We start from the raw sequence: 15,007 nt of genomic DNA on the forward strand, positions 1-15,007 counted from the left end.
TGCAGCACACCGCCGAATGCGGCAATGTTAAATATAGCATTCCCGTATACATCGAGAACGGCGCTGTAGAAGTTCGGGTCCATGATTTGGCTACGCGTACCCCTGACGGCGCGATTAAAAAATACTTGCAAAAATACGGAGAAGTAGACTCCGTTACACATGATACATGAAGGAAACAACGAAACGAATGCCGAAAAATACGAACATACAATAACGACCGATAAGAGTAAGACACAAACTGGAACATCTGACCGCGAACAGCAGGAAAGTAGTACGGATGAGGACATGGACATGAACGACAACACGAAAGAAGACAAACGGATCGAACCTCAAATTGCAGTGGACAACACTGGAAATATTTGGCCCCCTAGAAAAAGGATCTCAACACGCAGCAGAAAGCTGCGCCTGAACGAGACCAAAAATTTTACATAGCTGTTTTTTTTATTTATTGTAAAAAAACAAACAATCGGCCTCGTCGAGCTACCGCATTTGAGCCAATATAAATTTATTAATTATAAAAAAAATATAACCCATAGCATCTATTTCAACAAACTTTAGTAAAAATATGGTTGAACAAAAGAATCAGCTCAATCATAACGTATTCATATAATTGACATTCTCCTGTAATTCTGTATGCAAAAGTAGAGTATGTAGTGGGTGATTTTATCAATTTTATAAAAGTTTGAAAATTTGAAAAATAAATCTTTTTCAGTTCTTCTGAGACTTTTTTTTAAATCGGTAAAAATTCGGATACACAAAAGTCCAATTTCTTTTTTCTGTGTTAATGAAATTTATGTTTAGATAAAACTACGCAACTTTATAGTATATTCGATTAATGTATTCTGATCCGCCTTTGAGTTACAATGATGGGATCAAGTCTCCCCGGGGATCAAGTCTCCTCAGTCTCCCCTACGGTTGTACAGATCCCATGAGTTTCCAGCGGATCCAAGGAGGCCAGTCGGCGATCCGGTTCATGACGTCCTTAGTGATTTTCCGTTTGCCAAAAAACTGCAAGTTTGTCATTGTTGTCCGCCATCTCTTCACTTTCCCGGATACAGTCTTTGCTACTGCTGTTGGAATCAATCCTTCTTGTGCATGTTTTTTTATCTTATAAAAACCTACTAGTGTTTCTCCTTATTTCCATGGTTAATCAATTAATTATTCTTGTTAAAAAATTACAAATTGTTTATCCAGCCTTAAAAAATATTTCTAACTTTAGTCTGAATAAAATTGCATAAATATTTTTTGTATATCGATCTGATTGTTTTAAAATGTAGGTTTGTCAAAATGTATTCCTCTTAGCATAAATATAAACAGTATCCAACGGGGAAAAACGATCGGAAATGGTGAGTGAAGCTAAGCAATCATGTGAAAAAAATTCACCACCCAGAGGCGATACTCGAACCCGCAACCTTTGAGACTCCGGCCCAATGCACTAACCCTTATGCTATCCCTGGGTATGGTGACATCCTAGAAAGAACATATGATTATCCCACTGGCGACGGTGATCGTACCCTGCCTGCAAAGCGAGGAATCACACACAACGGCAGCTGATCACCCCAACACATTTGATCTATTTAATTTCCCCGCTAGATACCAAGGCCCGGGTTTTTTATAATCGTCTGATGTCTAATTTTTAGTTCATTACCCATCGTACTTCGGTGGGTGACAGAGCTAATGAAGACTGTCGATTTCTGGTCCCTTGCCCAGTGAACAGAGATATGACGGGAGCGAACCCGCCCGTTCGAATTAAACTAATAATTCAATTTTTTTGGTCTTTTGGCTTAAGTGCCAATACCTTATTTAGGACTGGTGGTATCCAACGGGGAAAAACGATCGGAAATGGTGAGTGAAGCGAACGGGCGGGTTCGCTCCCGTCATACCTCTGTTCACTGGGCAAGGGACCAGAAATCGACAGTCTTCATTAGCTCTGTCACCCACCGAAGTACGATGGGTAATGAACTAAAAATTAGACATCAGACGATTATAAAAAACCCGGGCCTTGGTATCTAGCGGGGAAATTAAATAGATCAAATGTGTTGGGGTGATCAGCTGCCGTTGTGTGTGATTCCTCGCTTTGCAGGCAGGGTACGATCACCGTCGCCAGTGGGATAATCATATGTTCTTTCTGGGATGTCACCATACCCAGGGATAGCATAAGGGTTAGTGCATTGGGCCGGAGTCTCAAAGGTTGCGGGTTCGAGTCTCGCCTCTGGGTGGTGAATTTTTTTCACATGATTGCTTAGCTTCACTCACCATTTCCGATCGTTTTTCCCCGTTGGATACCACCAGTCCTAAATAAGGTATTGGCACTTAAGCCAAAAGACCAAAAAAATTGAATTATTAGTATAAACAGTAATTTTAAATTTCAAGCAAATCCTAATTATTATCCCATATTTTCAAGAAAGTCGAAGCAGAGACTAGTCCCTGGTCGAGGTCTTCGAGGGGTCCGCAGGTCGTCCTCTATCTGGTCGATCCACCGTGCTCGCTGTGCGTCTTCTTGTTCCTGTAGTATCGCCCCCAAGAATCAGCTTCACCGGGACGTCATCCGCATTATCTGCCATAACTGATCTCGATCGCTTGTGTCATACGCCGATTTGAAATCGATGAACAAATGATGTGTGGGCACGTTGTATTCGCGGGACTTCTGCAGAACCTGTAGAATTGCGAATATTTGGCCCATGGTGACGCGGGAGCCCATGAATCCCACTTGGTAGTACCCCACGAACTCCCTTGCAAATGGTGACAATCGGTGGCAAAGAATTTGGGAGAGCACCCGTGTAGGCGGCGCTAAGTAGTGTGATCGCGCGATAGTTGCAGCAATCCATCTTGTCACCCTTTTAGTAGATTGGGCAAACGACACCCTCGATCCACTCCTCCAGAAGAATCTCCTCCTTCCAAATTTTGGCGATTACCCAGTGCAGCGCTCTAGCCAGGGTTTCACCACCGTATTTTAATAGCTCGCTGGGTAGTTGATCTACGCCGGCAGCTTTGTTGCCGGTAATTCCCCCTTCGGTAATTGTCGAGTGGATAGTAGTACCCATTCTACCCACGTGTTCCGCCGACCCTGACGTCAATTGACTGCACCAATGGCCATTGGTGCTTCATCGAGATTGTATCAAAAGCGTCACTACGTCACTAGTGAAAGTTGTACATGTCAAGATCATTGTTCGGTCTCAGATAAATGCAGCCAACATATAAAGATCGGTCTGGCAGTGAAACGCGTACGACAACCTTTTCCAAATGTTCACATCCGGATAATTTTAGTACAGTTCCAGTTAGATTTTTCTTTATTGCTATAAGAACACCACCTCCGCGGCTTAGACGAATGGTAAAATAGTTGCGATCGCATCGGTAGATTACGTAGTTCGTAGATTGCTCAGCGTTTAATAAATCATCCCGTAGCCAGGTTTCGGTGAGAACGATAATATTGTAGTGAGGGCAAACAAGAAGGCCTGCGTTTTAGTTCTCATTCCGCGAACGTTCTGGTAGTAGACGGACAGAAAATTACGTTCTGTATGCGACGGTGTGCTATGAACCAAAACGTTTTCAGGGAGCGGAATATCATTTAAAGCAACATACCCGAGGATGGAGTTCGGAAGACTCCCTCACGACCTCCGAACGCAGGGTCGGGACGAATGAGCTGGTCGCTGGCTGGTACAAAACAATCTAAAAAGGGTACTGGAAAGTACACAAGACTCCCCCCTCTTCTTTTCATTTTCTGACTACGTCTATGTTATTCACCAATTCATTCTGAGCATTTAATTCAAAGGTAGCAAGTCTCGACGATGAATATATTCTCATTTATTAATAATTATAATATTAAGTTTTAATAAATTTAATGTCGATGTCGGTGGTGCACTTGCAGTGTTGCATTTGGATTGAACCATAAGTTTTAAAATCGTTATAACTATTTTTCGAAAACTGGTAGCTAGTTACCGTCTTCGACAAAGTTGTTAACCAAGGTTTGAACTATACTTTTATAAAGCTAATTTTCATATTGACTGAAAATGCGATCTTTAACGTAAATGCAAAATAATTGATTTCTTCATATAAAATCCCATATAAACTTTGAACGCAATGCGCAAACCCGGGAAGCAAATAACCGCTACCAAATTTTGCACAGACATTTAGGACCACAAATGGAACTCAAAAAGTGCTGTGCCCGCCAGTTTAAATCATTTGAAGTTTTCCCATACAACCGCGAGCCACTCTAATGCATAGCTCCTATGGAAATAAACAAAAAGTATTTCATTTCGCTATCCTATTGAAATTGACATTTCATTTACCGGGAGCTTTGCTCTTCAATACGCGGCCTTCAAGACACGAATCCCCGACTTCTTAAACTACCAACTAATCGACCGATTGAATAGGTTGAAATAGACCGATTTCAACATATTTCGTCGGTCAAATTTAATCGGTCGTCGTGTCAGAAGTCGGTGGCATAGTCGGCCGATTGTGCCGACGCAAACCGATTAAGTCGGTGGGAAAATCGGGAGGATTTTCTACGAGGATATTTTGGCTGGATGTTGTTGGCTCGAATCAAAACTTGTCAAAAGTAAACAAAGTTCATTCCGTAGCGTCAAACAGGTTCCCAGGTGGCAAAATCGTTTGAGTTCAACGGGTTGCTGGAGCGTTGCCAGAAAATTTTTATTTCCCAGATTAAATTTTAGGAAACTCCAGTTAACCACAGCCGGAATGCTGGGCGCCCCATAGAAAATTTGATAGTTCATAAATTTCCCAGTCGACCGGCGAAATCGGGTGCGAGGTGGACAGATTAATTAACCGTCTAAGTTGGATTTCGTCGGTGAACAATCTGGTTCCAGTAAACTACCAACTAATCGATCGATTTAATTGGTTGAAATAGACCGATTTCAGCAGATTTCGTCGGTCATATTTAATCGGTTGTCGCTTCGGTAGACGTCCATGTTAAACCCCCATAAGAGTGGGTGCAACAATCGACCGATTAATCGGTGGCATAGTCGGGCGATTGTGCCGACGCAAGCCGATTTAGTCGGTAGGAAAATCGGGAGGATTTTCTATGGGGTGATTCTAACTCGCACTCTGGCTCCAGTGCCACAACCGATTCTAGTTAGAATCGTTTGTGTCACTGGAGCTGAAATACGGATTAGAACCAGCGGGAATTCCGGATAATTTCCGGTTGAGCTATACTGATTTCCGGCGACCATCCGATACCCTTCAGGAACCTCTGTTTAAGGTGGACCAGTAAAATGCATCTTAGCCGCTTAACCGAAGCCTAGGAACTGAAGCGGCCTAAAGCCGCTGAGGATCCGCCGGGCGAGGTTGCCGCCGACCCGCCGTCGGAAGCAAGCAAACCTGTGATCCACTCGCTTGCCCCCCCCTAGTTCCAGAACGCGCCACAGCGATGTGGTTGGGTGGTTCGCTAGAATCAAAACTGGTCGAAATGACAATTGACAATACGTTCATCCGGGGTGTTCATTTGTGTTTACATTTTGCTAGCGTTTGCAATTTTATTTTGATTCCACCACCCAATGTGGATCGCTTTTCCCCGCGCTGTCTGATTTCGCTATCGCTCAGTCGGACTTAAACTAGGGATAGCGCCTATGTTTGAGTAAAACGGGCAAACAAGTGGATTACAGGTTCGCTTGCTTCCCACTGCGGGTCGGCGGCAACCTCGACCGGTGGATCCTCAGCGGCTTCGTGCCGCTTCGGTTCCTAGGCCTCGCTTATGCGGCATAACCGCATCCTAATAGTCCACCTTAAACAGAGGTTCCTGAAGGGTATCGAATGGTCACCGGAACCCAGTAAAGTTCAACCGGAAATGAGCCGAAATTCTCGCTAGTTCTAATCAGTTGTGTCACTGGAGCCGGAATGCGAATTAGAACTAGCCAGCTTTCCGGTTGAGCTTAACTGGGAAGTTTCCTAAAATTTAATCTAAGGAAATAAAATTTTCTAGCAAATCTCCAGCATCCTGTTGAACTCTAACGTTTTCTCCACCTGGGAACCAGTTTGACGCTACGGTATTAACTTTGTTTACTTTCGACAAGTTTTAATTCAAGCCAACAACATCCAGCCCAAATGAACACTCCGGATGAACCAATCGTCACGTGATATTTCGACGAGTTTTGATTCGAACCAATGATAGGGGCCCTAGTTTTGTTTTCTGTCGGGTTTTCCAAAAAGTGTGCCATAAAATCGCCTTAGGTTATGCAATTATCAGGTTTTGGATTAAGAATAACAGCAAGATCAAAGAAGAGAGCATTTTGCTACAAATTTATCGAAAAATAATTATTTAGTAGACTTGCATATTTTCACGGTTTTCATTTACGCGGATTTTGAAATTTAGGCGGTTTTTGAAATATTCGCGGATTTTTTAATTTACGCGGTATGGTAAATGCAGTAAAGCGTCTTTTCTACCTGCCGGGCCATCCAAAAATTTCTAGCGTATCATCTTAGCCATTATGGTTAGATATATGAAAAGAAATAGGTACTTTAGACGGGAAAGTTTAAGTAGAATCTTCATAAAAATATATTTAATAAATTTAATGGTATAAAAATGCATTACAATACTTTTAATCAGTTATTGCTATTATTGTTCGCTTAGTTTCCCTACTGGATGCCACTACAAGTGTGAAACTCTTTTCAGCACCATATCAAAGTTGTTTTATCTATCATTAATTTGTGATTGCTATTCGGTATAACGTTTTGAGAAGTCTAATAGGAATTAGATTCAAATGTCTAATCACAATGAGTAAATTATACGATAGCAGTAGGAGGCGAATAAATATTTGAGAATTTTTAAGAATTACAATCACAATATAACATTAATCAACAGCTAGTTTGTGTCAGAGTAAGAATGCGGGAAGATAAAAATATCGGCAATTGCAAGATCCATCATAAGCATAAGTTTTTTTGGTTATCGGTTGTATCCATATCAAAGTAGTACGTTATTGCTGGTGTATGGTGGGTAGTGATGCTTTTGAGGCGTCATTTTTTTGCCACATCCACCCTAGAGGAAACCACCGACGAAGAATCATCCGTATTGAGTGTATCATCGAAGTCACCATTCATGGAAAGGCCCACTTTTTCCATTAGCTCGGATAGTCGCTTAGCTTTGCGTTCTTCGTTATGCGAAATGATAGTACAAAGGTGCTCCGTCAGCATTTCTTTTCGTTCGTGGGCTTGATGAAGCTCGACTTTTGCCTTAAGGAAGAGATTCTCGATGTTAAGATAATTTTTCCTAAAAGCAAATTTTCGTCAGTTCGGTTAATTTATGGGAAATTATTGAATTGACTTACTCAACATTGGAAAAATGCAAGCTAGCAGCATCGATCTGTTTCCTCAATATTGCCACATCGGAGGCCAGCTCCGAATCAAGTCTTCCCAGTTCTTCTTTGATCTCCTGAAGTTTGCTTGCTTCGGCTGCAGTCTTTTGTGTACTGAAAAATGTTTGTTAAAATTATTATCTTAATCAAATTGTGATATCAAACGTAAACTACTATTGATCGATTGCTTTCTGAAGTATTTCTCGCTTTTGAAGATTCTGTTCCTGCATCAGTCTTCTTTGCTGCTCAAAATCTTTCAAAGACATCCCTTTAAAAGGGGTAACCTTTTCCGAGGTAGCTTTTATCTGCGAGGGAGCTGGTAGCTCAGTAAGTATTAGGTTGTTTGATGTAGATGGAACGCTCGGCATAGTCAGAGCAGAAGCAGCTGCTGTCTGTTGTTGTTTGGGCAGTATCAAAATGGATTCATCTTCCGGAGCGTTCATCATAACCGGCAATGGTTTGAATGCGACCGCCTGTTGTATTGGGTGGTTAGGGTAGATACTAGAGTCGACACTAGTGGCTGTACTACTATCGGCAGCAATTTCCGGCACATGCTCCTTAACAGCAGCTTTCTTGGCGACGGGTACTCTTTCACCTAGTCGCACAGGCTTTTGATGGGGACGTAAAAGATTTTTTCCTGCAAGCAAGATATACATATTTGAACGAGTTGGTAATTATTGATGTTTGTATAACATACCGGCATCTTTTCCATTGCTTTGTCGCGTAATTTTGTAAATATCGTCGTCAGAAAAACCAACAAAATTCTTAGACATTATCGCAATCACGTATTATGTTTACGCAGAGTAAAAATACTAAAAATATTGTTTACGTGACACAATCTGACAGGTGTCATAATTCGTAAAATGGGTAAAATGTCAAAGCCACAAATATGAAGTAAAATATGCTGCGTTATGTAGCGTTATTTTCCAATCTATAGCTGTTGGTTTACTGCCAGATTTACTGTTGCCGATCCATCAATCACAGCCGCCTGGCAACCCTATACCATCATATGGAGTTTGACAGCGACCAACATATATGGGGCGTTATAGCTATAAAGCCCCAAACAAAGAATTATGTTCGGCACTATACACGATATTCAAGCATTCCACACGAAGTTTTGCATCTTGTGGGATGATATAATACCATCTTATTCAGAAAATCAACATTTAGTAACTAATTACAGCTTTTAAATATTCGATTCAAAATTTATGTTTTGATTTTCATGGCAGTGATGCTGGCTGTACAGAGACGTCGTCCTTGACAGGGGGCTGATCAAACAAAATACGCTGTGTTACAAGCATTACGTTCCGAGCACGAGCTCTACCGGAATGACATTTGGTGCGCTCTTTGTTTACTTGGCTGATCAGCTGTTCTTTAAAAAACCTGTGAACAGCTGATCAGCCAAGTAAAGAAAGTGCACACTAAATGTCATTCCGGTCGAACAGGGGCTCGGAAAGTACCGCTATGTAACGCACCGTGTACTGGTTAATTGTAGTATAGACCTAAAGCGGCCCTTACACGTTCAATATTTTTGTCAATACTAGAGAGTATTGACAAAAGTATTGTACGTGTAATGGAAGTATTGAGGTATTGACGATGTGCATTTCAAGTGGGATTGACGTATTGAAGCAATATCGACAGTATTGACGATATTGCTTATTGTATTGAAAAAATATTGAACGTGTAAGGGCCGCTTAATAGGTATATAGACAGGTGTGGCTAAGGTGGTACTTTGGTATTCGAAAGATGAATCTTACACGAGCGGTGTGAGTGATCCCCGAATAAATCCACTTGTTTTCGCCATTGACTTATCCAGCTGCGGTGGTATTTTGCCGATGAACTAGTGTTAATTTTTGACAGTTCGCTTGTACTGTTTACATGAACTTAAGCGGACCCCACACGAGACAAGAATATTGTCAATAAAAATATTGACATAACCGCTTCAATACGTCAATCCCATTTGATTTCTACATGATCAATATTTTAAAGATGCCCTTAAGCCATCAATATATTGATCAATAATCAATTTATTGACAATATTTCTGCTCGTGTAGGGTACGCTTTAGAAAAATTCTTTGCGATTTGCTTCAAGGGAATCTAGTCGTCCACAAATTTTGTCTAAGTCCATGTAAACAGTACAAACCTAGAAGCAGATCACTTGTGATGCATTTTTTAAAATCAGCGAAATTAAATGCATTCACTTCCATTAAAATAGAAATTCATAATGTATTTTGCGTTACGTGCAATGTCTTTTGCGTTGCGTGTAAGACGTCGAAACCCTATGAAAAAACTAGCCCTACATTACACAAAACGTCGAGCAAGGTCGAACAGCGTAGGACGTTTGTTGAACAAACTTTTCTGCGAGGGAGTGCAAAGTTGATGCAAAAATGGAAATTAAATGTATTTCTTCTGATTTGATGCAAATTTTTTATGCATTTCCAGAGTGATCTGCCCCTAGGTACAAACGAACTGTCAAGAAAAGTGAGGTTAACTGTTTTAGTAAAGAACCTACACGCAGAAAAAAATTAGTAAAAATAAGCAAATTTTGGTTTTAAATAACAATTTTCCAGTTTGATATAGTGACAAAACTCCGGGTTGATTTAATCAATCCTGTTGGTTGAAATTACCAACAAATTCTTTTGTTGGCTTTTCAGTAGTTTCAACAAATATATCGTTTGAAACAGCAAAATCATGATAAGTTTAACCGCACGAACAAGTTCGAAGAAACAAAAACAAATCTTTTGTATTAACCAAAGGAGAGAACAACTCAAATTTAATTGAAATTAAACAAAGATTCTGTTGATTTTTAACAAAGGGATCAGTTAGATCTAACGAATTTTATTTTGATTCAACAATGTTTCTATTTAAAATGTAAACAGAAGTATTTGTTGAACTAAACCAAATACATGCTTTCGAAAAACGGCCATTTTTGTTTGAAACAGTTATTCGCCACGTAAAACGAGATTCAACTAAACGTTTTGTTGACTCAAAAAGTTCTGATTCTTCTGCGTGTAATAGGTATTGTCGCGCTTATAATAAAATCTCACATTGCGGGCATCTGAAAGGCGCATCAAATATAGCCGCAGCTGCTCCGCAAGCAGATTTCAGTGGAGCTTTATTTTTCTACCAGCTGTGTGCTTTTCGAAAGCTTCAAGGAAAAAGCTGCCTATAAATTTATATAGGCGGTTGTCACGCGCCTATCTCAATTGAGCTTTTATATAATCGCATATCGAGCGATTATCCTGCAAGGCACAATAACTGATTTTGAAATTTTGTAGCACTGGATGAGAAACAAGATGGGAGAAAGGTGGGAACGTTTGACACTATTGAGTGTATTAGTTTAATACTTGCAAAATTAAGCGTGGCGGCCGGGACCCTTCAAGTGAACGAACGAGTATCCTGATTCTCTGGCGCACGATGAAGAGTGAGAAAAGGCTGAGCTTCACCTCGGATCTACCTATTAGAACACTTACGGACACCTTTTACTTCAAAAAAACCGATTAAATTAACTATGACCGAACTGAAAGAAAACTTATGGCAACATAAATGTCCACTACGTCATTTTTTTGCTTTTATTCTTCATATCCTCTTGTTTTTTCGGCTTCATCAAAGAAAATCGACAACCGCAGTCACACACAGAAAAAAATGTGCACACCTGTATCCAAGATGGAGAGAAAGGTCGGAACATTTGACACTTTTGAGTGTATTAGTATTATACTTGCAAAGTTAAGCATGGCGGTCGGGCCCCTTGAAGTAAACATCAACATCCGAACGAGCATCCTGATTCTTTGGCGCGCGATGAAAAATTAGAGAAGGCCGAGCTTCACTTCGGATCTATCGATCGATCACTTATGGACACTTTTTACCTCAAAAAAAACGGATTAAATTGACTATGACCGAATCGAAACAAAACTTATGGCAACAGAAGGGCCCGCTACGTCAACTGTTTGAGCTTTTCTTCTTTCCCTGTCAAAAAAATGCGGACGAACATGGTCAGGCGATTTAAAAAGTTTGACGTTTAACTCAACTCGCCTGTGCTAATTGCCCCTAGGGACAAATGCAATTTGCGAATGCGATTTAAAGGCAATTTCAATACTTAGACAAATTTTCTGGCGGCTGAAATGGACTTGGTTGTTTTTTGCGTTTTTCAAACATGGCGGTTCATGTTTGGCTTAAGCTTAAAATTGTTTTTTGAACAATTGGTGTGTTCTCACTTGTATTTTGTTTGTCTAGTGCACTTCATTTAGCCAACGAATGTAGAAAATTGTGGAATCGTGTGTAAGTATAGTAGAACAAGATCTCTGACATAAAGTCTTAATGAACGTCAGATTGTGATAAGTTTTAGTGTGCAATACCAATTTCACCTTTGATTCTTCCTATAAGTTGGTGGTGATTACCTAGTATACTGGTAAGTATATGTGAGTAGATAATGAATCCGATAATAAGTATTATTGTTAATTTTAATATTAGGCAATTAAGGGCTATTAAATAGCGCGTTCCGTGGGGTTAAGGACGGGTTGGGCGGCAAAAAAATGACGGCGGCAAATCGCCCAAATGTTGCATTTGAAATAGCCCCCTAACTGCCGGCAATTTGCTGGCCAATTGAAGGGCAATTAGCGCATCCGAGTTGGCAAATAGCCCCCCATTAGCCAGCAACTCGCCCTTTTTGACTGGGTTATATCCTCTTGTTTTTTCGGCTTCATCAAAGAAAAATGTCAACCGCACTCACACACAGAAAAAAATGTGCACACCTGTATCTGTCTTGTTCTTGACCTATATCCGTCTTGGTTGAGAAGCTTGAGCGGAAAGTAACGTTATGTAACGCAACGTATGAACCAGTACACGCTGCGTTACATAGCGGTACTTTCCAAGCCCCCGCTCGACCGGAATGATATTTGGTGCGCTCTTGTTTACTTCTCGACAAACATATGATTACGGCTTAAAAGCCAACTGTCAAAATTCTCTTTGAAAGGAAATTTTGGACAAACCGTTACTCATCAATCGCAGATGTTTGTAGTAATCAAAAGAGAAAAGTTTTCTCTTTCATTAACTGTTGTATACTGTGTTTAGCCATTAACGGTTTTCCCGGAATTTTCTTTCAAAGAAAATTTTGACGGTTGGCTTTTAAGCCGTAATCATATGTTTGTCGAGACATGGCTGATCAGCTGTTCATAGGTTTTCTAAAGAACAGCTGATCAGCCAAGTAAACAAAGGGCGCACAAAATGTCATTCTGGTCGAGCTGGCGTAACGCTTGTAACACAGCGTATTTTGATTGATTTTGCATTGGGCAAAATGTGCTGTGTTACATAGCGTTACTTTCCGAACCTAGCTCAAACAAAGTACCCTACACTGAAAAGAGTGACATGGTATTATTGCACAGTTCCCACCAAATCGAACTACACAGTATAAAATTGTGATGAAACAAAATTCTGATCAAAAGTGCAATTCCTTCGACCTGACAAATTATTGACATAGAAAAGTGTCAAAAACAAACTTCTTCTTACTTTTAGTAGCTGGAAGGTTAGCATGGCTGCCAGTATCCCGGTTTTCACAATAAATTTGATGGAAAAAGTTAATTTTTTGTCGTTTTCTTATCATGTCATTTGGCAACCGTGAAAAAAGTGTCATTGCGAAGTGCATCAAAAATCCAACTTTCAAAGCAATAATAACTACATAGTCATGGTAGGAAATACTATGCTCAGTAAATAATAAAATTTGCTATGAATGATTTTCAAATTACCTGAAAATATTTGAATTACCATGCAAGCGGAGAAATAGTCATTGTAGTTCTTACTATTTTGTGTATTCAACTTAATCTTTAATTCATAGTTAAAATAACTACTAAAATTTACGATTTTACTGTGCTTACTGGTTCAATTGCTGAAGCTCTACGGACTTCTATCAGTTTTACCACGAACCTAGTAATAATGACAGGAGTCGCCAGTGTTGTAACTAAACATGTTTTACCGTTGAAAATACTATGAACATAGTAATTTTTTAGTGCTACTGCTAATAATGCTGTCCGCCATTTAATGAAAAAATATTCTCTCCGCGTGCATATGACCGAAAACATATCTTTTTAGTGTATTCCCCAAAGTTGTGTTTATTAGGTCAACGCAAATGAAGTTAATATTGCGATAAACTAGCACGTTCATGGCCCGCATTATAACATCGGTATGTATTATTATAACAAGTCATGATACTAAAAACCAATACTGAGATTTTTAACGATTTAACTTTCCATGAGTATGGAGTAAGCGATTCTTCTAGGTAAGATCTTGTTATATGCTAACTGCAAACTGCTCATTACAAATTTTTGTCATCATAGCTCCGTTTTTCAAACAGTTGGATGAAAAGACGCTCCACGATGAGTTCGGTGACCAAATAAATAGACAAATTTTACGCGATACCTGCCTCAAGTATGTATGATTCAATAAAGGAAATTATAAAAAAAGTTTCAGGTGTAATTTAAAAAAAATACTAGTTATATACCGAAATTCTACATTACTATAAAATAGTAATCACCAATAGTTATTTCAATCAGCTAGCTATTTTTAAAACAACCATGTTAATGCTAATTATCACCATTGGATGAAAATGCAGGTATTGTACAAAATACTGTTATACTAACAAGAAATAGTAAGAAATACCATATTTCTATGTCAACATGGACATCATTCATCGGAAAGCCCTTGAAATTCTGATCTAGTTTGCCGAAGATATACCCTTCCAAATGGTCAGCATTTCGTGTTATTAAAAGTTGAAATTCATGTAGTTATCCACCTCTTGCAAATCGTGCGTTCACCATAAGCCGCTTTTTTCACTTTCGACAGAGCCACCCCAACTACAGCACATGACACCCTCAACTTTGCGCGCTTATAACTTTGTCAGTTTTTGTTGGATTGACTTGCAATCTTCATGAGTCGATTTGTTGTTACAAGAAGATTCTTAATTTTTCTCACGAAAAACATTGATCGAATACAGCGCCACCTAGATCTGAAAATGTGAAACTGGTGCGTTTCTCCATACATTTGGTTAATTTTTCCCATACAAACTTTGAGCCATTTGCGGAAGCACTTCCAGTGTACCAAATGAGCTTAAATTTACAGGGAATCTTATTAGCCACCCAAACTATCATATACAGGTGCAAGGTTTGAAATTCCTCACTTTTCATTTTTTTCATGCAACTTTGGGCCACTCTAATGGACATGGTACAAATGACAGGAATCGTGCTCAAGTCAAACATGATGTATTGTCTACCAAAATCCACTGGTACCGTCTTTTCAATTTAAACCTCTAATATAGTAGTGCGTACCATGGTATTCGTTTCAGTGTACGGTTAGTTAAGTAATAAATGTATCGAAAAACAGATATAACACTTATAATAAATCCTTAGTTTTTCGTAGTTAAATTTTAAAATTGCAGATGATTCGTCACCCACTATGATTTTTTACTAGTAAACGATTAACACACTGTGAAATGTGCACACTAACGAAATTTGTTTTTTCATGTGAGTAATGACTAACAATAGCGTTATGTCTGTTTGTCTGTGAGTGCAGCTCAACTTAAACCTGGTAAATGATAACGCAAGCTCCTCCGACGACCAATGAACTTTTTTCTTATCCCATCAATAAGTTGACTTGGTTTGGAGTGAATATTTTGCTCAATTCTAACTTTGTTCGCTTTGTTATCTATTCTT

General features: G+C 39.6%; 2 protein-coding genes across 2 annotated transcripts in view; one reads left to right on the forward strand and one right to left on the reverse strand.

Moving 5' to 3' along the window:
• Window positions 1–15,007, forward strand: part of LOC131692249 (phenoloxidase 1-like) — a 76,823-nt gene that overhangs the window by 36,796 nt on the left and 25,020 nt on the right. The window lies entirely within an intron of this gene.
• On the reverse strand, window positions 6,519–8,150 carry LOC131692251 (RAB6-interacting golgin). The gene is made up of 4 exons (XM_058979207.1): window positions 8,005–8,150; window positions 7,482–7,944; window positions 7,281–7,421; window positions 6,519–7,222 (listed from the first exon to the last, which is right to left on the reverse strand). Exons 1-4 carry the CDS (start codon window positions 8,078–8,080, stop codon window positions 6,970–6,972), a joined length of 933 nt encoding a protein of 310 aa, XP_058835190.1. The 5' UTR covers window positions 8,081–8,150; the 3' UTR covers window positions 6,519–6,969.

The sequence above is a fragment of the Topomyia yanbarensis genome, chromosome 3, assembly GCF_030247195.1.
Source record: "Topomyia yanbarensis strain Yona2022 chromosome 3, ASM3024719v1, whole genome shotgun sequence".
Classification (NCBI taxonomy): Eukaryota; Metazoa; Arthropoda; class Insecta; order Diptera; family Culicidae; genus Topomyia; species Topomyia yanbarensis.